The 24,704-nt window shown below is 39.5% G+C and overlaps 1 protein-coding gene across 6 annotated transcripts in view; it reads right to left on the minus strand.

The window, feature by feature from the left end:
* Positions 1 to 24,704, minus strand: part of MICU3 (mitochondrial calcium uptake family member 3) — a 262,043-nt gene that overhangs the window by 22,829 nt on the left and 214,510 nt on the right. For 4 of the 6 annotated variants that reach the window (XM_082243038.1, XM_082243037.1, XM_082243040.1 and 1 more), the window contains 3 exons: positions 16,302 to 16,400; positions 14,956 to 15,056; positions 12,040 to 12,211 (listed from right to left, as the gene is read on the minus strand). In XM_082243038.1, the coding sequence (XP_082099164.1) occupies positions 12,040 to 12,211; positions 14,956 to 15,056; positions 16,302 to 16,400 (372 nt within the window). The remainder of the gene's footprint in view (positions 1 to 12,039; positions 12,212 to 14,955; positions 15,057 to 16,301; positions 16,401 to 24,704) is intronic. The other 2 variants (XM_082243041.1, XM_082243042.1) reach the window with 1 other exon arrangement.

A 24,704-nucleotide genomic window follows, 5' to 3' on the forward strand; every position in this document is an offset into this window, starting at 1 on the left:
CTGAGCAAAGGGTCTGAATACTTAGGACCATGTGATATTTCAGTTTTTCTTTTTTAATAAATCTGCAACAATGTCAACAATTCTGTTTTTTTCTGTCAGTATGGGGTGCTATGTGTACATTCATGAGGAAGAAGAATGAACCTAAATGATTTTAGCAAATGGCTGCAATATAACAAATAGTGAAAAATTTAAGGGGGTCTGAATACTTTCCGTACCCACTGTATATATGTATTTAAACACTATATTACCAAAAGTATTGGGACGCCTGCCTTCTCACGCACATTAACTTTAATGGCATCCCAGGGTTCAATACTGAGTTGGCTCACCCTTTGTAGCTATAACAGCTTCAAATCTTCTGGGAAGGCTGTCCACAAGATTTAGGATTGTGTCTTTGGGAATGTTTGACCATTCTTCCAGAAGAGCATTTGTGAGGTCAGGCACCAATGTTGGACGAGTAGGCTTGGCTCGCAGTCTCCGCTCTAATTTATCCCAAAGGTGTTCTATGGGGTTGAGGTCAGGCCAGTCAGTTCCTCCACCCCAAAATGGCTCATCCAAGATTTTATGAACCTTGCTTTGTGCACTGGTCCAAATCATTTGGTGAAGGGGGGATTATAGTGTTGGGTAGTTTTTTAGGGGTTGGGCTTGGCCCCTTAGTTCCAGTGAAGGGAACTCTTAAGGCATCAGCATACCAAGACATTTTGGACAATTTCATGCTCCCCACTTTGTGGGAACAATTTGGGGATGGCCCCTTCCTGTTCAAACATGACTGCGCACCAGTGCATGAAGCAAGGTTCATAAAGACATGGATAAGCGGGTTTCGGGTGGAGGAAATTGACTGCCCTTCAGTCCTGACCTCATCCTGATAGAACACCTTTGGGCTGAAGTGGAGTGGAGACTGCAAGCCAGGCCTTCTCGTTCACATCAGCGCCTGACCTCAGAAATGCACTTCTGAAAAAACGGTCAAACATTCCCATAGCCACACTCCTAAACCTTGTAGACAGCCTTCTCAGAAGAGCTGAAGCTGTTATAGCTGCAAAGGGTGGGCCAACTCAATATTGAACCCTACAGACTGGGATGCCATTAAAGTTCATGTGCATGTAAAGGCAGGCGTCCCAATACTTTAGAAAATATAGTGTGTGTGCGTGTATATATAACCACCTGAAGGGGTAAATATATATATATATATATATATATATATATATATATATATATATATATATATTTAAATGTGCAAATATGTCATGGGGCATTTTTTTAACATTGTGAATGTGACCTGCACTAAACATTTTCAGGTGGTTAATCCTTCGCATGCATTGAATATTTGCTGACTGTCACATTTTCTGCTTTAATAATATGCTTCATAGAGTTACTGCTTACACTGCTAAATGCCTGGGCAATGGCCCTTGGCCATGAAAGGGTTAACTCTTCCATCTGCCAATCTTAATCTACCATAAAATAGAATGTATATTTTTGGGTGGGAAGATCTTTCGGTGTATTACTGTCATTACCGCATCAAGGAAATTCCGCTCACTTCATTTTAGTGCATAGCTTTTGATGCAGGTTTTTCAGATCATTTAGCACAATGTAAATAGTTCCAAAGCGTTTTATTACATTACATTTTGATCATAACTCCTCACCGAAACCAAACACACATTTTTTGTTCCAAAGAAAATGATAGGTGTATTGTAGATTTAAATGAAATACTGTATATTGAACATTAATAAAGCCTGCTGAACAATATTTATGAGATACGTTCACCTTTTGAAAAAAAGAATAAATGCACATTTTTTGCTTGTAAAAAATGTACATTTATTTTTTTTTTCTAAGGAGCCTGCAGAGCATTGCACCCGCGATCAGCATTTTATGGGTGCAATCTCAGGCTCCTGCAGGCGCTCAAGATAGCTTTCTGTCTGTACATCACATCATACGGGTAAGCAGTTACCTGAGAGCAGGAAGAATCAATGAATTACCAGAGTGCTCACCAGTGCCCTCAGAGTTCACTGAGAACTGCAAGACGTTAGCCGCAATGGCTGCCAGTACTTGTAGTCTATCCATTCACAGGAAACTGTGACTGATTGATGTAATCGTGTAGGCGGAGCCCTCCTTGGCTGCGCTGATGTCAACTTGTGAAAGCGAGTGTGGGGAGAAAATCCCCGCCCGCTGTCACAGGGAAGGGGGGATCAGCCGTGCGGGGTGCAGATGCTGGAACTTGTTACATGTACCTACCTTTAAAACAGGTGAAACATGTAACATGTTACAAAGATAAACTTATCCTTTAAGTGTTACCTGGTTCAAAGCATCACCCTCTGTACTTAGAGAGACTGTGCTGCATAGAACTGAAGGAATATATAATGATTTTGGGACAATTTTTTTTTTAAATTTCTAAACCAATGTTTTATGTTGTTTTTTTGCGATATGCATATATAATCTTTGTTTTAAAAATAAACATTTAGCATATGACAAAGGATTGCTAGAGCACCATGGGTTACCTAAAAAGGCAGCACAGCAATATCAGCCTGCACTCACAACTGGCTTTGTCTGAAGGCAACTTTGAACTAAGTCCTTTAATAATGGATGAGGCACTGGGATGAGCAATTCAGAACATTATGTGTTTAAATTGTAGCTTTAGCTACGAAACCCTGTAAACAGGCTGTTTACATTAGACTATTAATGCCCATGTACACATAAGCTTTCATCAGAGCTGAGGAGAAGCAGAGTTTAGGGGCAGTTTAACGTCTCTCTCCTAAATGCAGAAGAATCACGTTCAGGAGAGGAACGTTTTGGCACAAAACGCAAACGCGGCAAAATAGTGTGCTTTTAGCATTTTTCTGCTACCAGGAGAGTTACGTTTAGGGGTGGCCAGTGTACATGTAGCCTTAAACAGTTTCATGAAAGCTTGCAAAAAGGAGACTAAAGCTCCACCTGCTGGCTAAAAACAAATAAAAACATTAATATGCAATATTTCATATTAGGTGACGAAAAAGAAAAAGCAAAAATGTACAAAGCCATTACACATTTCTTTTGGAACTCATAATAAAGAAAACATAGTGGAGTACTGGACTTAAAGTGACATTACTTTATTTTCCCATGAAACAGATAATATTATAACTTGTATGTATTTGCTATTTTTTCTAAAAAAAATTCCTGCTCTTTTACTTTTGAAAGTGTCCCCCAGCCACATTGACACACTCCATGTTCTTCCTGTTCCCCGCGACATATGGAATCCTAAGGGAGTCCCCTTTACATGCATGCTCCTGTTCTGTACTAAAACTATACAAAATTCTGGGACATGCCTCTCCTCCTGCTCCACAGTGGCGATTGGCAGTGGCTCTATGTCTCTCCTGTGTTGCATTTCTTGGATTGTAGAAGTACTTAAATATCTAATTGTACATGCAGCTAATCTTTATCAGACTGGAATAAAATAATTGCTCTTAGCTAGAGTTATGGATCCCTGCATAGTATAGAAGCAAGGGTCACTGATGTTGTACAGAAGTCCCGATAATGTAATGAGACAGCATACCTGTCCATAGTCACCAAAGGTCCATCAGGCATGTAGCATGAGATGACCGCCCTCAGACATCTAGTGCACAGTTGTCAAACACAAGGCCGACGGGCGGAATGTGGCCCCCCCAGGCTATTTCATGTGGCCCTTGCACCTCTCCTGCAGATGCGGCACCCCCCTTTTCTCTGCCCCGCCATGTCTCTGTAGTCAGCGGCAGAGAGGACAGAACCCCTTTACCAGATCCTGCACTCCTCTGTGCTTGCCTTTGCCCACCCCCCCCTCTTCTCAGAAGTTCGCAGCAAAGAGGAGGGCAGAACTCCTCGTACATATCCTGCACCTCTCTATGCAGCTGCAACCCCACCTTGCCTCTCTCCCCCCCCCCCCCCCCCGGTCTCAGCATTCAGCAGACTCCAGCCCTCCTCTGGTTCTCCTCCAGAGTCTGCACTTCTTTCCAGATCCACAAGCATCTTATTCCTGGCAGCAGCACAAGGTAAGGGGTGCATTGTGATGTAAGGAAGGGTGGGTGAATCTTGACTTCTGATTGTGGGAGGGGGCTCTTGACATCACATGTAAGGGTGTAAGGGGGCGTGGGGTGCTCTGGACATCTAATCTTACACATATAACCGGCCCTTTGAGGACAACCATAATGCTGTTGTGGCCTGCGATAAAATTGAGTTTGACACCCCTGATCTAGTGAGTGGTGCATTATTAAATCCCCATTTCCATGTTAAGGAGAGAGGTGGGGAGAAGCAGTGCAGGCATCTCCACCACCCACAAAGTATGAATTTGGTCATGTGACTTAAAACATTAACTATCAATATACAATAGCTTAGTGGGGAGGACTCCCCCATCCACATTGAGTGTGTGGATGGGGGAATCAAGAATTTTTTTTTTTTTTTCGTTCAACCCGCTGGTTGAACAAAAAAAAAAAAAAGACTAATCTTTGGGCTGCTTTAGTTACTGAGTGTAATCTAAAGGGGGGACAGGTATTGACATTCAAATGATTTAGTTAAATTCTGTGGCCGTATTGTTGCATCCATTGTTATTGCATCATTGAACATTGCATCACTAATATTAATTTGGCAGTTGACATTATGTGTACTTTTTTAGCAATTAAATGTTTCCCATGCATCAAACTATCATTGTTTAACACTGGCTGAGATAAACATTGGGCACTGTGTGCAACAAGGAGCAGGCACTAGGTGCAATAGACTGCTGGGTTTATTTGATATATGGTGAAATACAGTATTTGTCAGTATTTTCTGGGGGGTACTGGAGTTAAACCCCCTAGTTTCCAGCTTCCATTGCCTCCTGGGTTAATAACATCTCTGAGCCTGAATTTCAAGGCCTAAGCACCTGGCATGGCCAATAAGCTCCATTCTCCTCATAGAATGTTTATTCCACTATATAGTATGAAGAATGCAGCAGGTGGTGTAGGAACACCCAAAACTTCAGTTGGAGGCAGCTGCTTTAGGGAGCTCCAAGAAGGTGCCAGTGGGTTTGATCTATAACTGAAATGTGGACAAATCCTTTTCAAATAAATCACTTCATACTTTTCGTGTGATCTCTTTTTTATTCCTCTTTCTGACTGAACCAAAACAGTAATTTCTCTATCCAGTAAGTAGGGTTAATTGTGGAAGGACTGAATAGATGAAACTAAACAAGTATTTTCATCATTTACGAGCCAGGGAGAGAAAAAATAAAACTTTAAAGGCATTGTAAAGTAAAAATAGTGTTTACTTACATGAAAGGCATACTGGGTCAACATGTAAGCAAACACATTGTTAACGATCTGACTATAGACAAGCCAGGCTTGACAAAGAACATGCTATGCCCAGCAAATCACTAGACATAAAAGCTGACACAACAACCAACAAAATCAGGAAATACCCATGCATGGAGGGAAATTTGTTAAAATTGGAGCAGCCAGAATATTCAGCAGCTGTGCATTGAAACCAATCGGCTTCTAGCTTTCATTTTCAAAACTTAAAGCAAAACTACACCCATCGATTTAGCAATTTTCCAAAATAGTTACACTGCCATAAATGAAAACTCACTTTTGCTTGTGCTCTCAACCAAACTGTCAAGTCATCAAATGGCTGGTGCCATAATTGATCACTGGTGCAGCACCATGGCAACTGCAGATCAAACCAAGGCTAAATAACAGCTTTCTTGGCTGTAAAGGATAGGAGGGTTTAGTTCTGCTTTAACTGAAGCTATTTGAGTACTATGCACAGCTGCCCCAAATTCTGTCGGCTCCAGTCTTGATAAATGTCTGATAGCAAAGTAACTCTTTAAACATTTCTCAAATGTTGGCAACTGTGATTTGCTTAGAAAACACTTCCGCCAACACTTGAAACACTGAAAACACTTCCATCTGCCTACCTGTCATTGCAGCATGGACACTTCCATCTGCCTACCTGTCATTGCAGCATGGACACTTCCATCTGCCTACCTGTCATTGCAGCATGGACACTTCCATCTGCCTACCTGTCATTGCAGCGTGGACACTTCCATCTGCCTACCTGTCATTGCAGTATGGACACTTCCATCTGCCTACCTGTCATTGCAGCGTGGACACTTCCATCTGCCTACCTGTCATTGCAGCATGGACACTTCCATCTGCCTACCTGTCATTGCAGCGTGGACACTTCCATCTGCCTACCTGTCATTGCAGCGTGGACACTTCCATCTGCCTACCTGTCATTGCAGCGTGGACACTTCCATCTGCCTACCTGTCATTGCAGCGTGGACACTTCCATTTACCTACCTGTCATTGCAGCGTGGACACTTCCATCTGCCTACCTGTCATTGCAGCATGGACACTTCCATCTGCCTACCTGTCATTGCAGCATGGACACTTCCATCTGCCTACCTGTCACTGCAGCGTCTAGAATTGTGAGATGGGAAAGCAAATAGAGAGGAGTAATGACATAGCAATCCACTGAATCACCAAGGTACTAAATACATTCAGCTGTTACAAAGAAAAAGAATCATGGTGTGCGCAATGTGTCCTAGCCCCAGCAGAGCCCTCTCAGGGTTCAAAACAACCACAAGCAGAAAACAAAAATACTTTCAAAAAGCTGATATTTATATAGACTTTGGCACCCCCACCACCTGTGTATTTTGAAAATGTACAGAAAGACAACTGTGGGATAGGTACTTGTTAATGTGTATCAGCATTTTGTTTAGAGACCTTTTTAAAATTGTCACCCTGGCAAATAAAAATGGTCTGGCTGGAAAATATCAGACTTGTCCAATCCCTGGCACACTTTAATCCTAGAATATTGCAAATCCATTTTCTCACCTCTAGTCACAAACAATCACGTAGTGTTGCAGTTATTCACTACTGTCTTTCTGAATTGTGCACCAAATTGTACACCCCTCTATTTATAAAATCTCTCCATCGGCAGAGGCAGAAGGAAGATTCTCTGTCACTTAAAAGCAGTGAACTTCATTTGCAGCAGACACCTAAATTTGACAGTTTGGTGAATCTGCCTTGATCATGTCTAGTCAGGTATGGTGCAAAAAAAGAAATCCACCTTTGATCAGGAAATTGGGAGTGACCTCAGATCTTTCAGGCTGCTGAAAATTCTATTCTTCAAGCAAACGTCCTGTTTCTACATAAGAGGGTATGAGTGATAACTACTTATGTACTATTGCTTGAGTAGAATATGTAAATATTACGTTTTGTGGACTACTTTACATCTAAAGCCCCGTACACACGTACCGATCGTCGGCCGAACGATCGGCCGTCTTTTGTCCGAGGGCTGTCGTGTCTGTTGAAAAGTGCAAAAGACTGCACATGAATTTTGTCGGCCAACAACAGCCGACTGCAGAAGTGATGTCATGTGATGGTTAACTTTCCTTGTCTTTTTTATTTTCTGAGCATGCCCAGTCTTGCAAATCTGCTGTCTGTCGGCCGAAATCTGTACTGACTGGCGAACAATCGGCCGTTCTGGTGTTGGCCAACAAAAATTTTAATGCTTGCACGACAGATTCTGTTCGGCCGAAAGTGCGCTGTCGGCTGTCGGAAGCATCATACTAACAAGCCGAAAATCGGCCGATCGTTCGGTGACCGAACAGATTCGGCCGACGATCGGTACGTGTGTACGGGGCTTAAACCTTTTCCATACGGTAAGATGCCCACCCACATCCGTCGTTTTCTGCAAAATTGTGTCCTTGCCCACTGCAACTTTAGCAGTGAACTCCCATGCTACATTCCTGTTAACCTTCCCATAATGCTCTGTTTCTCCTATAGATAGGCTGGATATAACTGTTTACACAGCACTCTATGTGAAGACACCTTTTCTACACTGTTTAAGTAGGTAACAGAGTACATTAAGGCACATATCAAGGGAGGGGGTATGACAACTCCCTTGACCTTCCCAAGCCAGGATTCATAACAGTGCTCCTAGTTTTAAACCATTCCAATAGAGTGAGAAGACAAATATAAAGACTACTGCAAACACGTATGGATGCCTCCTGTCATATCGGTGTAGAAAAAGTCTGTATAATTGTGTGGCGGGAGGTTGCTTCACGTAAATCACCTTATACCTAGATACATGGGCTGCCATACATATCCCCAATACAAACAGACAACTTTCAGTCTTCAGTCATTAACATTTCAAACACGACCCTTGTGCTTACATTACAACAGAGAAATAAAACAAAGAGGTGTTAAATGTAGGTGAAAGCCAATAAATAGTATGTTTCACATACTTTCTTAAATGATACAACAATACTTGTTTTTATATGGTGAGATGCGATGAGAAACCATTGACACAGCGCTCAATTAAAGGCCATTCAGCTTTCGACCAGGGAGTAAGATGAAAGTCTTGGTAACAATAGGTCTTGCTCTAAGTACACTTTAAGTTTTTCTAGTCCACAAGCAGCACTGTCAACACTGCCAAAGTGTAACCATTACAGGCAAAGACAAAACTGTTTGCAAGTTTTCCTTAATACAGATTAACCTGATCCTACCACAAATACAAACAGAAGAATACATCCCAAACATCCCACGCCTCAGGGACTACTTGTAGCATCAGCCCTATTTGTTTGCACTGAGGCATTTTTTTGCCAATAGGTAATTCTATTGCACAGGTACCAGTCATACAATGCATTTGTTACACAAGAAATGAACCAGTTAGATACACAAGGTTCTAAGAAACCCATCAGTTATTCAGAAGACTTTGAAATTCTCTTCTTGGCAGCAGAGCAGTCTCATCAATAAAACCTACATGTCTCCAAACAAAAAGGAGACCAAATCTGTCACTTGGAAGTACAAAGTGAAATTCTATCTTTTCACCTCCAAAAAAAAAAAAAAAAAAAAACGCATCCTTTGTTCTTGTACATCTAATTTAGATACATACAATAGTTTAAAAGGTCAGTTCATCCAAAACTGAAATTTTTAGTAGATGCTATAGAGTTAAACCAACCGATAAACCGATAATGCATTTATGTTTTAGGGACTCTGTTGTTGAAATCTCAGTCCCTTAGACCCTTTGGCAATTGTGGTCCCCACTTTACATGCTGAAGCTGCTATCAATTTTATATTATGAAGAATGCATAGAGGAAGTGCTCAAACATTCAAGGGTATACAGTAGCACCCAAAATGTCAAATGTGAACAGGAACAAAGAAAGGGATAATATTGGGGGGATCTCACTGCTGGAGTATCCATAACATACAAGAAGCCAGAAACTGACCTCCTTAGGCACCATCTTTAAATACTATATCACTTTTATGATAAATATATTATATATCATCTGTCTATTTAGATTTTTGCCTGGAGCTCAGCTTTAACATTGTGAATCTCAATCTTTAGCACATTTTGCATAGGTTCAGACACAGAAGTTTTGAGTCAACAACGCAAGGGCCAGTAAACTTAAACAAAAAGCAACTTGGGATGAAAAACATTGACAACTATGAAAAGCAGTGTTCATTTCATCAACGAAAACGTTTTCGTCAAAATTTTCATCAGAGGCATTTTTACAGTGACGAAAACAAAACGAAAAGTACACCACATTTTCATCCACTGACGAAAATTATGACAAAAATCAATTCCACTTTCGCTAACGAATGAAAACGAAATGAAAATGTGAGGCAGGGACATTTACCCTCGTGAACTAACTTCCGGTTTCCACGGAGCACCGCCTGTTTCCACTCCCAGCAAACAAGCGACTGTGCAGCAAGCATTACAGGCCTCCGAGTCCTCAGACCACCGTTCAGAGCCACACTGTGCATTACAGGCCTCCCGAGTCCCGACAAGAGTCCCACTCCCGACTCATAAGTCATGACAACGATCCTCCAGAGCAGAGAGCACCCACTGTGAGTGTGTGTACATTACAATTACGGGCCTGAGGCCTCCCCTCAGACCACCATCCATCCAGAGCACTGTGTGCATTACAGGCCTCCTCTGATCACCGGCATCCAGGGCACTTTGCTTTACAGGCCATCCCTCAGACCTGAGACCAGCATCCAGCACTGTGCAGCATTACAGGCCTCCTCTGACTACCGGCATCCAGAGCACTGTGCATTATAGGCCATCCCAGTCAGACCTGAGACCACAATCCAACACTGTGCAGCATTACAGGCCTCCTCTGACCAGTGACCACTGGCCTCTAGAGCACTGTGCAATACAGGCCATTCCTCAGACCTGAGACCACCATCCAGCACTGTGCAGCATTGCAAGCCTCCTCTGACCAGTGACCACTAACCACCGGAATCCACAGCACTGTGCATTACAGGCCCTCTCTCAGACCTTAGACCCCCATCCAGCCCTGTGCAGCATTATAGGCCTCCTCTGACCACTGGTATCCAGAGCACTGCACATTACAGGCCAACCTTCAGACCTGAGACCACCATCCAGCACTGTGCAGCATTACAGGCCTCCTCAGACCACCATCCAGAGTACTGCGTAGCATTACAGCCACTGTTCAAAACACTGTGCAGCATTACAAGCCTCCTCAGACCACCGTCCAGAGCACTTTGTGCAATGCATTACAGGCCTTCTCTTCAGACTATCCATGTCCAGAGCACTGTGTGCATTACAGGGTTGAGTTTGGAAATTTTATAGAAATGCTTAACAAGACACAGACGAATATATAAAGTTGTCACAGTGGGTTAACAACTTTAAAAATGCATTACAATTTAACTAAATGATTTTATTCGACTAAAATGTACAGGCGATTTTAGTCGACTAAAATTAAATTAATGGCAGATGACTAAAATGGGACTAAAACTAAAACACAGCACCATCAGACAGGCTGCCAGACAACAGCCTCCATGCACCATATTTGTATTAATAAACCTTATGCTTCACTAAGCTGGCGCTGCTTTCTTTCTATATTCTCCTCAGAGCCTCTCCTTGCTCCAGCTGGCAGCCGCTTTCGTGGGCCCCCTCCCCCCTTCCACCTCATCCTTTTTTATATTTTTCTACCATTTTTTACTTTCTATATTTTTACCTCTTTACCTCATGGTATGCCACCCACCAACATCAGAGAGCGCCATGTAATCATTGACTTTATGTACGTTTAGGGTCGTTGTCCTGCTAGAAGGTGAACCTTCGCCCCAGTCTCAAGTCTTTTGCAGACTTTAACAGGTTTTCTTCAAAGACTGCCCTGTATCCCACTCCATTTTTAAGAAAAGCATCCCGCAACATGATGCTGCCACCACCAGGTTTCACAATGGGGATGGTGTGTTCAGGGTGATGTGCAGTGTTAGTTTTCTGCCACACATAGCGTTTTGCTTTTAGACCACAAAGTTCAGTTTTGGTCTCATCTGACCAGAGCACCTTCTTCCACATGTTGCTGTGTCCCCCAGTCAGTTCCCTGTCAGTTTGGGTGGATGGCCATGTCTTGGTAGGTTTGTAGTTTTGCCATATATATTCGGATGATGAAATAAATAGTGCTCCATGAGATGTTTAAACCTTGGGATAGTTTTTTATAACCTAATCCTGCTTTAAACTTCTCCACAACTTTATCCTTGACCTGCCTGGTGTGTTCCTTGGCCTTCATGATGCTGTTTGCTCACTAATGTTCTCTAACAAACCTCAGAGGGCTTTACAGAACAGCTGTATTTATACTGAGATTAAATTACACACTGGTGAACTCTATTTGCTAATAATGTGACTAATGAAAGGCAATTGGTACCATTAGATTTTAGTTAGGGGTATCAGAGTAAAGGGGACTGAATACAAATGCACATCACACTTTTCAGATATATATTTATAAAAAGTTTTGAGTTGGTCTATCACATAAAATCCCAATAAAATAAATTTACATTTTTGGTTGTAACATGACAAAATGTGGAAAATGTCAAGGGGTATGAATACTTTTTCAAGGCAGTGTACAATTATGGTAACCATACACAAATTACCCATGACCTGGGTGAGCTTATGATCTGCAGCTAACCTAAGTCTACTTTATTAACATGTAAAGCCTGACAGTAATATGCCATATGTGCTTTGTAAATTTCTTGTAAGGTAACAAAATAGTATATAATTCATATGTTTTGCAGACATGCTGAAAAGAATTACCTTTTCTTCTGGTAATCGTACACGTACATTCTCCAAGTAACTTGAAGTGTTTTCCACATTTGTGTAGCGCAAAAGAATGTGGGCAAAGTCTTCTTCACTGATGGTGTTCATGCCTTTAGAATAGGACAGGAACTCGATCTCAAGTACTTCAGTCTGAAGGTTATCCATGAATCTAAGAAATGAAATAAAATAACCCAATTTTTATAGCAAGAATATGTATTTATTGTATAGAAACTATAAGTCATTGCACACATCATCTGCTACAGAAATGGCACATATTTTAAACAAATAATGTTACACTTGGGTATTGTATTAGGCCTTGAGCACACGGGTTACTGTGTGCCTATGTAGAACTCATATTTGTCACATGGTGTGAGGATAATCATCTGTATCTAAATGTGACAAAGACAAAGAAGCTGGCTGTAGATTTCAGAAAGAGGAAGCCACCAGTGATGCTAATCTCCATCTGAGGAGTGGGTGTGGAGGTAATAGAGAGTTACAAGTATCTGGGGGTACACATAGATAATAGGCTGGACTGCAGCAAGAACATTCAGGTGCTCTATAAGAAGGGCCAAAGCTGCCTCTACTTTTTGGAGGAGACTGAAGTCCTTTAACATCTGCCGGACGATGTTGAAGGTGTTTCATGAGTCTGTGGTGGCCAGCACTCTCCTGTATGCAGTGGCATGCCGGGGAACCAGGTTTAGGGTGTCTGACACCAACAGACTCAACAAACTGATTCACAAGGCCAGTGATGTTGGATTGAAATTGGAGTCTTTTACAACAGTGTTGGGGAAGAGAATGTTGTTCAAGTTACGTTCAATCTTGGACAACCCCTCCCACCCACTCCACAATACGCTGGTCAGTCTGTGGTGTACAATCAGTGACAGATTGTTACAACCACAATGCACCACAGAGCGACACAGGAAATCATTTTTGCCTGTGGTGATCAAGTTATATCATTTTTCTCTGTGAGGGCTGGAGGTGACGATTTAATTCTGGTTTATGATCGGGATTTTGTGTTGTTTTTATTGTATGTTGGTATTGTGTTGGTTATTATTTGGGGTGGTGTTGGAGAAAGTGGTGTATTATTTGCATTTGGTAGTTTGATTGTCTGGTATTTTAAACTGTGTTATTTATTCTATGCTGTATTTTAATTGTATAGATGGATATTTGTAGTATAGTTTTAATTTGGTGCTAATGGCTGTTATTGGTAAATTTGTTGTGTTTTTGTATCTTGTGCAGTTTCTTGTTGTGATATCGTGTTGTCTTTGTTAAGTGTGTCGCAACAATTTCCCTTTGGGATGAATTAAGTATTCTGTATATCCCATTAAACTGCAAATAATAACATGCATCTGTAATTTATTTAATTTGAGTTTCCAATGGATTTACTTATGGGATGAAAAAATAAAACAAAAAAGCATACAGCGCATTATTACAACAGAAAAGTAGCTCGATCAACATTTGACTAGCATGTAACATTAGGGGCATATTTATAAAGCAGCGACTGTGACTTTCACCAAACATTCACTGGTGGTATACCATCACTGTATTTTAAAACATACGCACCAAGAAGATTCACTTGCAGTGAATGTTTGGTGAATGTCATGATTTTCTTATCTTTAAGAAGGATGGAGGCTATTTATTTAATTCCCCTAAATCCCATTTCTCTCATACCTGTGTCAACCAAGCATCTTTTCACAATAGAATCTAAAGTGTATGCTTTAAACTTAAAATCAATTTTTCATTATGTTTAGAATCACAGCTCACTGTATAGTATTCTTGATCAAATTTATTTTTCTGGATCTGTTGTCATTTTTCTTACCTGGAGACCATGCTAGTAAGATAATTTTCTGTTTCTGGCCAACAACACTAAGCCACTGCTTTGCAATTAGCAGCAGCAATGTCAGTCTGCCTTGTACATTTCCTTAGCATGCCACTGGGAAGAGTTTATTGGCAGCCCAACGGCCAACTGAAATGCTCTTTTCAAACAGGAAGTTCTTTTACTACAGTTTCCCAGTGCAAGAAACTTTTCAACATATTAAAAAAATGAGTTTCTAAGGAAAACTGTATACAGTAATCCCCCGCTCCATCGCGGTTCAGTTTTTGCGGTCCCGGTATATTGCGGGTTTTTTTGTAATGTTATTTTACTATATAAATCATTAAAAATAAAATATTTTTGTGTTTTCCATAGCTCTTGCTATGTCTCTCAGTATCTTTTATGTGTTTAAATGAGTTTCTATTGTTTTAAAAGTGTGTTTAAAGACCTTAAAATGCTTTTACATGTACAGTGACAGTAAAAAAAACATGCCTACAATGCATTTTAATAGGGCTTTTCTATTTCGCGGATTTTCACTTTTTCACGGCTGGGTCCGGAACGTAACCCCCGCAATGGAGGGGGGTTTACTGTACAGTGAATCATGCTGCCAAACATAATGAAAAATTAGATTTGGGGTTCATGTGCACTTTATTGCAGTATATAAGGTGCACGCTGTTCTAATAAATTTTACATTCCTTACTAATAAAAAAAAAATATTGCAACATTCCTCTGCTTAAACTTAGACCTTAACACAATATGGCTTCCCCAGAGCAGATGTATGTATCAAACGGTTATGCTTTAAAAAGAAGAAAAACAAGGTTGTTGTTGGATCTGGTATACTGGTAAGATCCCCTCTCCCTCATACTCTGTCTCTACCACTAAGATTATTTGCGTGCAAAAAGGGAGGAGATGGGGATCAGCTATTGTTTTCATTAATATACAATAGAGGAATGACAGATAATATGGCCCTCCTTTTTGGATACCTATTAGGTATTTTGCCAGTGGTGAGATTTCTCACACCAACATGGGCTGAAAACAAGAAAGAATAGCCACTGGCCTCAATTGGTTTTGCTACCAGGTTGCCTACATATATAACTTACCTGTAAAAATCTTCAAAGGTGAGCTCGATTTTCCCTTTCTTCCCAAAAAAGTGCACAAGCAGTGTGGTATGTATCATTGAACTGGAGAGCTCATCCATGCCCTTTAGATAGAATATCAGCAGTTACTCTATGTCACAAGACATCTACAGTGGACATTTGTAGGAACGCATCTATAAAGGACTATCATGCTAATTTATTGCAAATATGTTACATTATTTAAATAGTTAAGTCTTTTCATAGGGCTGGAAACCTATTTCTATGAGCAGTGTGATAAAATAAGCAGTACCTTCTTTTCAAGCTCCCAAGATCTTCCATCTTATTTTAATAAAATGTAAAAAATTGTGATTTACAAATACCTCAATGGTGACCTCAGCATAGGAAAAAACTATTTAGTCTCAAGGAGTGTAAGAGAACATGTGGCCACACAATGAGATTAGAGGAGAGGCGGTTTAACCTTAAGCTACGTAAGGGGTTCTTCACTGTAAGGGGTTCTTCACTGTAAGGGCGGTAAGATTGTGGAACTCTCTTCCACAATTGGTGGTAACTGCGGGGAGTATAGCTACTTTTTAAATACTCTTAAACATGCATCTCAAGGATCACAACATTCAGGGTTATGGGTATATGAATACATGTCCGTGACACACACCTGCACAGGTTGAAGTGGATGGACTGTTGTCTTTATTCAACTTCAACAACTATGGAACTATGTAAATAATTAATGCTGAAAGCAAATTAATAATTACACAAGAACGTTTTTTTTTTTTAACCAGATTTTTTCATTCTGGGTTATCAGGGACAATGTTTGCTAACCTACAGAGTCTTTACAGCTCTCTGTTACCCCAGTGAATGCATTTACCGTCACCACTCTGTGAACAGGCCTATATGTATGACTAACCTGAGTGTATAGCAGGTAAGGATCAGGGGATGCAACTGGCCTTTTAATTGATAACCTTAAAAATTCACCTTTATCGGCAATGTTGTAAATCAAGCACAGAACCTTTGGAGCTTGGAAAAACTACTAAATGATGCATACAATCACTTAATTTCTAAAAGGGTACATTACTAAGATGCAAAAAAAACATACACACAGCCACACACTACTTATATAAACACCCACTGGTATAGACGTTTCTCTTCCGTAGTGTTGAAGAATTTCACAAGAAATTAAACAGAGAACAGAACAAAGAAAGCATGTGACATACAACAAAAATAAAAATAGAAGACAATAGCATGCTAAAAATGGATATAACTTAAGAGTGGAAATAACACTGATAATTTGAGATAATGAAAATGTAATCCAATGGAACGTAACAAGTGTTTCTTGGACCAGAGAGGTTTTGATATACCTCTGCAAGGTCCGAAAAGAGGGCTTGGCTTGTATTACGTCTCAGTGTATCCCAATAGCTCCTGGAGAGATTTTGGTCTTCTACATCTGTTTTATGTACCTGTAGAGGTTTTAAGAAATGTAAATACTTGGAATTGCATTTTTATACAGCACTATTTTAAGGTTATTGAAAAAGATATAACAGACCTTATTAAAGAGAAATGTAAATTCTTGCAGAGACAGTATCTACAACATTATTTTTTTTTTTTTAATTAATATGCTTTCTATATTTTTGTTCTTCATATACACTAGTGGCATGATTTTAGCCAAAATGACCACTCCTCTCATTGCAGAATTGAAAGGCAAAGAGGGCATTTGATAATACAGTATTTTAACTTCTCACTCCTTCAGAGTCCTAATTTATGTATTTCATGTTTTTATACATCTGTTGTTCTGCTTCCTTGTTTAGTGATCATGCCCAAAACATCTAATGGGAATTTCTACGCTTGGCTAGAAGAAAAATCACTTTTTGAATTAGAGAAAAGGGCTTTAAACTATTAGACTGGATGATTTAGGTAAATGGTTTTGCATATTACATTTACTTCTGCCTACACATTTATTATGCATACGACTTTCGAATATATCACATCAATAGCCACTTAGATGTGCCTCATAAGTTTTGCCTTTCACATATCTCTTATTTTGTAGTCCTACCTAATACTAAACCTAATAATTTACTAATGTTCCCATGGCAAAGGGATTTAGTCAATATCATTGCTGACATATATACTTTAATTTAAAGCTACAGATTAATATTTCTGGGGCCCAGGGTAGAAAATGTGCCCCATAATGTGCCTTACCTCATCAAAGGCAGGAATGCAGTTCTGTAATCTATAGGACTCAATGGGGTCGATTTACTAAAGTCAAATAGACTCTTCATTTTGCAAGGGAAGTTGCACTTTGCAAAGGAAGTTGTACTTTGCAAGGGAAGTTGCCCCTGAGCTTAGTAAATGAGTAGAAGCTCTTCTGACTTCCATCCTCCAATAATGTGCAAGCAAAATTGCTGTTTATGTTCCTTGCATGTGATTGGATATTTTTTGAAAAGTGAAACGTCACCACATTTACTAAGTCCTGGGGCAAATTCACTTGCAAGGTGAAAAGCCTATTTGCCTTCAGTATATCAACCCCTATGTCTCTGGTATAGGAACCAAAAGATGTACTGTATAACATTTCTTTCATGGTAAGTCATTCTTCAGCTAAACTCTCCACTTTTATAGCACTTGTTACATTAAAACACGATTCAATCTCACAATACTTAATGATATATACATACATCAAATGTTTTCGATCTGATTATTTCATGAGAGTGTAGTCATTTAACACTAATGTTACAAGTAGCGTGTTTTATGTAAGGTCTATTTTATTGTATTGTACTGTGCTGGTTATACGTTCTCATTCCTTCATAGTATGTGAATAGCACCACTCATTAGAGCTAAGAGAATCAACCATGATTTACTGATGTAAGAATCAGAATAAAATTAAAGAAGAATTGAAGCCTAACATGTGCATGACAACAGCTGGAAATTTTCGAATCTGGGACATCACCCACATGGCTCTCGTGGCCCAGCCATTGTCGGTGCTCCCTCTTCTCCCCTGCAGACACGCTCACTGACACTGGGGAGCAGGAGCTGCAGGATCATGTGACCAGATCAGAGCAAACTAATAAAGTTAAGTATACAGATCTTTTTTACACAGGGTAGGCAGGGGGAAGAGTGTTAGGCTTGAATCCCACTTTAAAACAGAATGGAGGTTCCTTTATTTAGCTTTACTAACTCTAAGTCTGACTCTTCAACTTACAACAGGGGTGAAAGGTCTTCTGACATTTTCTCCCCTATAAACTTCAGGGCCCACAGTTGATATGGCAGTAGATATCAGATTTTAGGTGACTCCCAACATAGCCTGAAGTGTTGGATTCAGACAGACACAAAGCTAAATATAATATACTGAAATCTTCCACAAGTTAAGGTGACCATACACTAGTAAATTTTTAATTAAAGTTTTGCATAAAACATTGGCAAATATGTTTTTTTTTATCACACAAAAGGGTTAAAAAAAAAAAATCAGTAGTTGATTTTCAAACAAATGTCTGTACAAACTTCCCTGTGAAAATTCCCATCAGTACATTCAATGACATCATGAATGTCGTTTGAAAGTACTTAAAAAAATGTTTGCTTTTCACATTCAATTTTGGAGTGAATGGACCTTCCCCAATGAAAACCACATTCACTGTTAGAAATTAATTTGTTTGAGAAAAATTATCCATTCTGCTTCTTTTAATTTTCTCATCACTGTGTAAAAAAGAAAAAAAAAAAAAGTAAACTTGAACCCACTAATAATTAGAAAATCGAACGACCGTTCCTAAAACAAATATTTTTTTAACCTCCCTGGCGGTGATCCCGAGCGTGACTCGGGGTTGATTTTTTCTATCAGGAGCGGTAACCCCGAGTCACGCTCGGGGTGGATGTGCAGAGAGCGCAGCGGTGTTCTCTTACCTTATCCTGGCGATCCAGCGATGATCTCTCATTGCTGTGACCGCCAGCCGAGAGTCCCGCCGCTCCTCCGTCCTCCGTCGGTGTGATGACTTCCTAGTTCCGTTCCCTGCAGCAGCAATGCTGCATGGGAGCGGAACTAGGGAGGGAAATTAAAAAAAAAAAAAAACGTTGCACAAAACACAAACACATAACACATTTTATATTATAAATATATATATAAAATATATATATATGCATATATATATATATATATATATATATACACCGGTATATATATATATATATATACACCGGTATATATATATATATATATATATATATGCATATATATATATATATATATATATATATATATATATATATATATATATGTATATATGTGTATATATGTATATATATATATATATATATGCACACACACATATATATATATATATATATATAAAATTATATTATTGATTCAATTATAATTCATGCGTTATATATTACATATATATATATATATATATATATATATATATACACACACACATATATATATATAATATATAATGCATGAATTATAATCTAATCAATAATATAATTTTATTATATATATTAAATAATAAAATTATATTATTGATTTGATTATAATTCATGCGTTTGTGTTTCAAATTTATCACATCTGGGATGTCTACTAGAGTCTTGTTTTGGTCAGGTTTAAGTCAGTAATTACTAAGAATTGTAGGCCTATAATACATAACGCCAAATTTCCATGAAAAGAATTGTACCGCTTTTGGTATGTAATTCCTGACAGAATCATACCGCCAGGGAGGTTAACTAAATTCCACTAGTGTATGGCTATGGTCAGGCCAGCTTAACACTGCACAACTTTATTCATTTTAACATTCAACAGCTTATATAAACTCACCTGTTACTAGTTGCCTTTAAATTGTAATCCCTGTTTCCAGTGTTCTGAGAAATTTGGTGCAGTGGAACACAGAAGTAAAATATTATTTTGTAAATAATATTTATTGCCTACTTTGTGCCATTACATGTGCAACTTTTGGAATATTCCCACTTATCGATGGGAATGTCAAACTAAGCTCCAGTCAGCTAAAAACATTTACCTAGCAGTTGGGCACCACCCGCCCTCATGTATGACCATTAAGTCACCTATTTGGAACAGGATGCTTTGAATAATGGATGATTTATCAATGGGTCCCTCATAGAGCCCACTCTGGAGATCTGGATTTGATAAGTATCATATAAACTTGTATCTGGGTGTTGAAGCATGGACCAAGGTTCCATCATAGAGCCTATATGGACTTCATACTATACCATTGTGGGCATCCAAGTTGAGCCCATATAAATACGACTTAGAATATTGTGCTATTCTGATTCACAGTGCAAGGGGGGCTATCAAAGTATGTATTGACTTTCTCTGGCAGTACCATGCAACCATGCAAGTATGAGCGTTTGTTGCACTAGCAGAACCAGTTGGTTCACAATTTATATAGCTTTGACTAGGAGCTACCTCTAGACCACTGCAACTGTATGTACATTCTATCCATATACAGTAGACTTGGGTTTTGAACTATTCTAGTTTCTTCTATCCCAGGTGGCGGATTCATCAAATGTAATTACTCACAATATGTGATCACCTAATCTATGAATTAAAGCATCCAATGTATATTTGACCCTTTGGGATCATTATGTCACTCAATCCCTAATAGCTATACACTTTAATCATTGGAATATGAATATATATGGTCATTGGCTTATATAGCTGGATTGTGAGTGAGGTGTATGTTTGGGTTTTACCGGTATGAGTGAGTTTGTGAGCTATGGTGCCAATGTTTCATACATGTATGTTTTTGTAAATTGTAAATTACTTGTTTTGCGTAGGGTGCAAAGTAACAAGGTGAAATACTTTATCCCTCGGTGCCGGTTCACACTAGTGCGATGCCAGACATTGCATGTGATTCGTACCGCATTGCTGTGCAGATCACATGAGATATGTCTGTGCGATGCGATTTCAGCCATACAAACTGTATGGCTGAAATCGCACCGCATTCGCACCAAAATGGTGCAGGACCCATTTCTATAGGTTCGTACTGGAATCAGATCACATTGGTGTTTACACCTACATGATCAGATTCCTGCACCATTTTACAGTTAGCACTGCGATCTGCAAACCAATTTGGGGGTGTCATTAATGTTACACTGACACCCCCAGCGATTTGAAGATCTCAGTGTGAACCACTGTGCAATTCTGGTGCGATGCGGGAACCGGCACTGAATCGCAGGGTTTCCCACACCGCACCAGTGTGAACCAGGACTGACTCTCACAAGCTTCCTCTTCACCATATGACTGGTATACTGAGAAAACCCCACTGTGCAGCTTGACCAGCCACAGCTCTCTGACATCACATACCTGTACAATGCAGGACCAGCAATTCTTTATTGTATGGGCGGACACAGAAGAAAAGTGCGCCAGCTGCCGGGAGAGTGAGAAATAAGGATTTCACCTGCATTATCTCCTAAGCACAATGTTTAGATTTTCAAATGTGAAGGGGTATTTTCTTAAACACTTGCCATCCAGCCGCCGTAGTTTTACTGCGGCAGATCGGCTCTGTCCCGTGAAACGATGTACCTGCATGTCGCTTTGTGGGACTGCTAGCGGAGGCACAAACGTGGCCATTCACCTAAGGGGAAGCTGATCAGTGGGTCTGGCGGCTGCGATTGCTGCCGGACACCAGCAATCGCTCCCCATGGAGACAGAACGGCAGTCTGCCATTGTAAACACAGCAGACCGCTGTTCTGTCAGTTATTAACACAGGGATCCTGTGTTCCTCTTATTTGGGAACACAGGTCTCTGTGTTCATGCAGCAAGACCATCCCCCACACAGTTATAAAGCACCCCCTAGGGACACAGTTAACTCTTTGATTGCCCCTGGTGTTAACCCCTTCCCTGCCAGTGTCGTTAGTACAGTAACAGTGCATATTTTTAGCACTGATTACTGCAGTAATGTCATTGGTCCCCCCAAAAGTGTCAAAAGTGTCAGTTAGGTGTCCAATCTGTCCGCGGCAATGTCGCAGTCCCGCTAAAAATCGCTGATCGCCGCCATTACTAGTAAAAAAAAATTAAAATGACATAAATCTTTCCCCTAGTTTATACACTTATTGGGATTTTTTTTTTCTTAACCAAAAATATGTAGCAGAATACAAATTGGCCTAAAATGATGAAAAAAAATAGATTTTTACATTTTTTTTTTTATTGGGAATGTTATATAGCAGAAAGAGAAAAATATTTTTTTTTTTTTTTTTAGAATTGTTGCTCTTTTTTTGTTTATAGCACAAAAAATAAAAATCGCACAGGTGATCAAATATCACCAAAAGAAAGCTCTATTTGTGGGAAAAAAAGGACATCAATTTTATTTAGGCAGAGCGTTGCAAGACCGCGCAATTGTCCGTTAAAGTAACAATTGTGCCGAATCACAAAAAAATGGCCTGGTCATTAAGGGGGAAAATCCTTCCGCTCCAGAAGTGGTTAAAAATACTTTTATAGATGGGCCTCCAAATGTCTAAACCTTCGATACACAAGGAAAACATGAGTCATTTCATTTTTACACAGGGATGCTACAAAAGCCTATAAAAGCCACTGGGAACAAGTTGAAAAGTAAATACTAATTACAAGGTTGAGTATTTTGCTGTCCTGAGAATAATTTGCCTGCTCAAAATTCCAAAAAGGGTGGAGCTATAAATAATCTGAAAAGAAGAAACATGCTGAATCAAAGGGCAGCTAAAAACACATTTGGTTTCTGAATGTTACTAGCTGATATGGAGTCCAGCACTATATAGCGCCATTTATTTATGTTGTACACATATGCAGGGTTTCCTGGTAATAATTAAAGCAGTAATAAACCCCAAAGCCAACATTTATTATATTGCAGCTTACTAATTCTTAGATGTCATGGTTGCATTGATTTTCTCTTGTAGGCTTTCTTTCCTTTAGTTCATCTGGTGATCCAACCAGTATGTCTGTTGTTTTTCAAAAGAACAAACTCTCCAGAACGTTTCGGCTTACAGCAGAGATCTCCAAATGACAGCCCTCTAGCTGTTGTGGAACTACACATCCCATGAGGCATTGCAAAACTCTGACATTTACAGACATGACTAGGCATGATGGGAATTGTAGTTTCTGAACAACTGGAGGGCAATAGTTTGGGGACTCTTGGTTTACAGGGATGGGGTAAACCATTTATAATTGAGGAGGTGCATACAGTAATCAGTTTTATGCATTTAAAACCTTTAACCCCCCCAAAAAACTGTTTTCTATAACTGCTTATAAAGTGTGAGCTGGAGTTTATTAATGTATCTAAATCTGCGAGAACATCTGATTTTTTCCCTCCCCCCCAGACTGAAATTTCTGCTGTCCAAAGGTGTCCCATGTGCTCATTCATCCAGAGTGGGGACACTAATATAGGTGGTGTGTTACTAGCCAAATCTCCAGGGGAAACGTCTAAAAAAGGAAAAGGAATGCAGCCACCAAATCTAATGATTGTTAAGCAGCAATACATTACATTTTGGGTTTATTACCACTTTAATTCTAAGATCCCAGACTTTTCTCTATGGTTTAATTGTGTGTGACTCCTGATTCATATACTGCAGAAGGCAGGTTTTGAATACAATTTTAAAGCTTGAATTAGCTGATATATGATATAAAGCCACGTTCAAAGCCATGGCTTTTGTAAGACAATATACATGTTGACTAAGGGACATTCTAGAGTTAATGTGTACCTGTTTAATTCTTTACTATACTAAAAAATTATTATTCTGACTGTAGAAAACAAGAGCAGTCAAACCTAAGGCCTCTATCGATAGATCTGTATGTAAAAAAAATGTAATGATGGACACGGACTCCTATGAAATAGTCTTTTGTTAGATCAGATATTTCCACAGGTATCCCAAACATGAGATCCTCTATGAAGACGCATGAAAAGTCGCTATTGTATTGCATTCCCTCCCATGGAAAAGAAGAGGAAAAGCATGCGTGTTATTTAAAAAAGATTAGTAGAGCCTGGGAACGAAGGAATGTGGAAGTATGTTAAATGTGCTGGTTTAACTGTAATTATTGTGTTAGTTGTGTTAGTAGTGGTAACTGTTAGCATAGGTAAAACATGATTTTAGTAAAAAAAAACACTCCAAAACACAAATATTAACATAATCATATATACACAAATTAACAAAGTGATATATGTGGTTGTGTACGGGTTTGTGTTCACAAGTATACTGATACCTACCAAGGCTGAAAACCCTATCCCAAAGAAACAGATCATTGTTCCTAAATACCTAAACCTACCCTGAAGTATCTGGGCACACAAACCCTACACAATAAAAGGAACTGAGATATTAAGCAGATTATTACAAAACCTATCATGTCATTTTATTGACCACTGACATTCATGTACCTTGTTACCCCGAAAATAGGACCGGGTCTTATATTCATTTTGGCACCAAAAGACACAGTAGGGCTTATTTTCGGGGTAGGTCTTATCATGTAATGTGCTGTCTTCTCTCCCCCTCTCCCTCCCTTAAAAAGTGTAAATACACTAAATGACATGGTACAAAGCTTTGATCCTAACGGAATACACTGTATTATACCATTTTACCACAGGATTTCACCTGGTGGCTTTTCCAGTGCCCTGCCTGTGCTTTTCCAGTTCTTTGTGCCTGGAAAATAGAGAACGAAAACTGGCGTCCAAAAAGCGTTCTTGTTGCACAAAAGCGCTTTTAGACGAACTGGAAAACAGCGACAGCGAAACAGAGTTTCATTGGAAATTCTGAAGAATCATTTGATATACTTCCCAACTTCCCAAATTCCACAAACT

The sequence above is a fragment of the Pelophylax lessonae genome (genome assembly GCF_965119305.1).
Source record: "Pelophylax lessonae genome assembly, chromosome: 1".
Classification (NCBI taxonomy): Eukaryota; Metazoa; Chordata; class Amphibia; order Anura; family Ranidae; genus Pelophylax; species Pelophylax lessonae.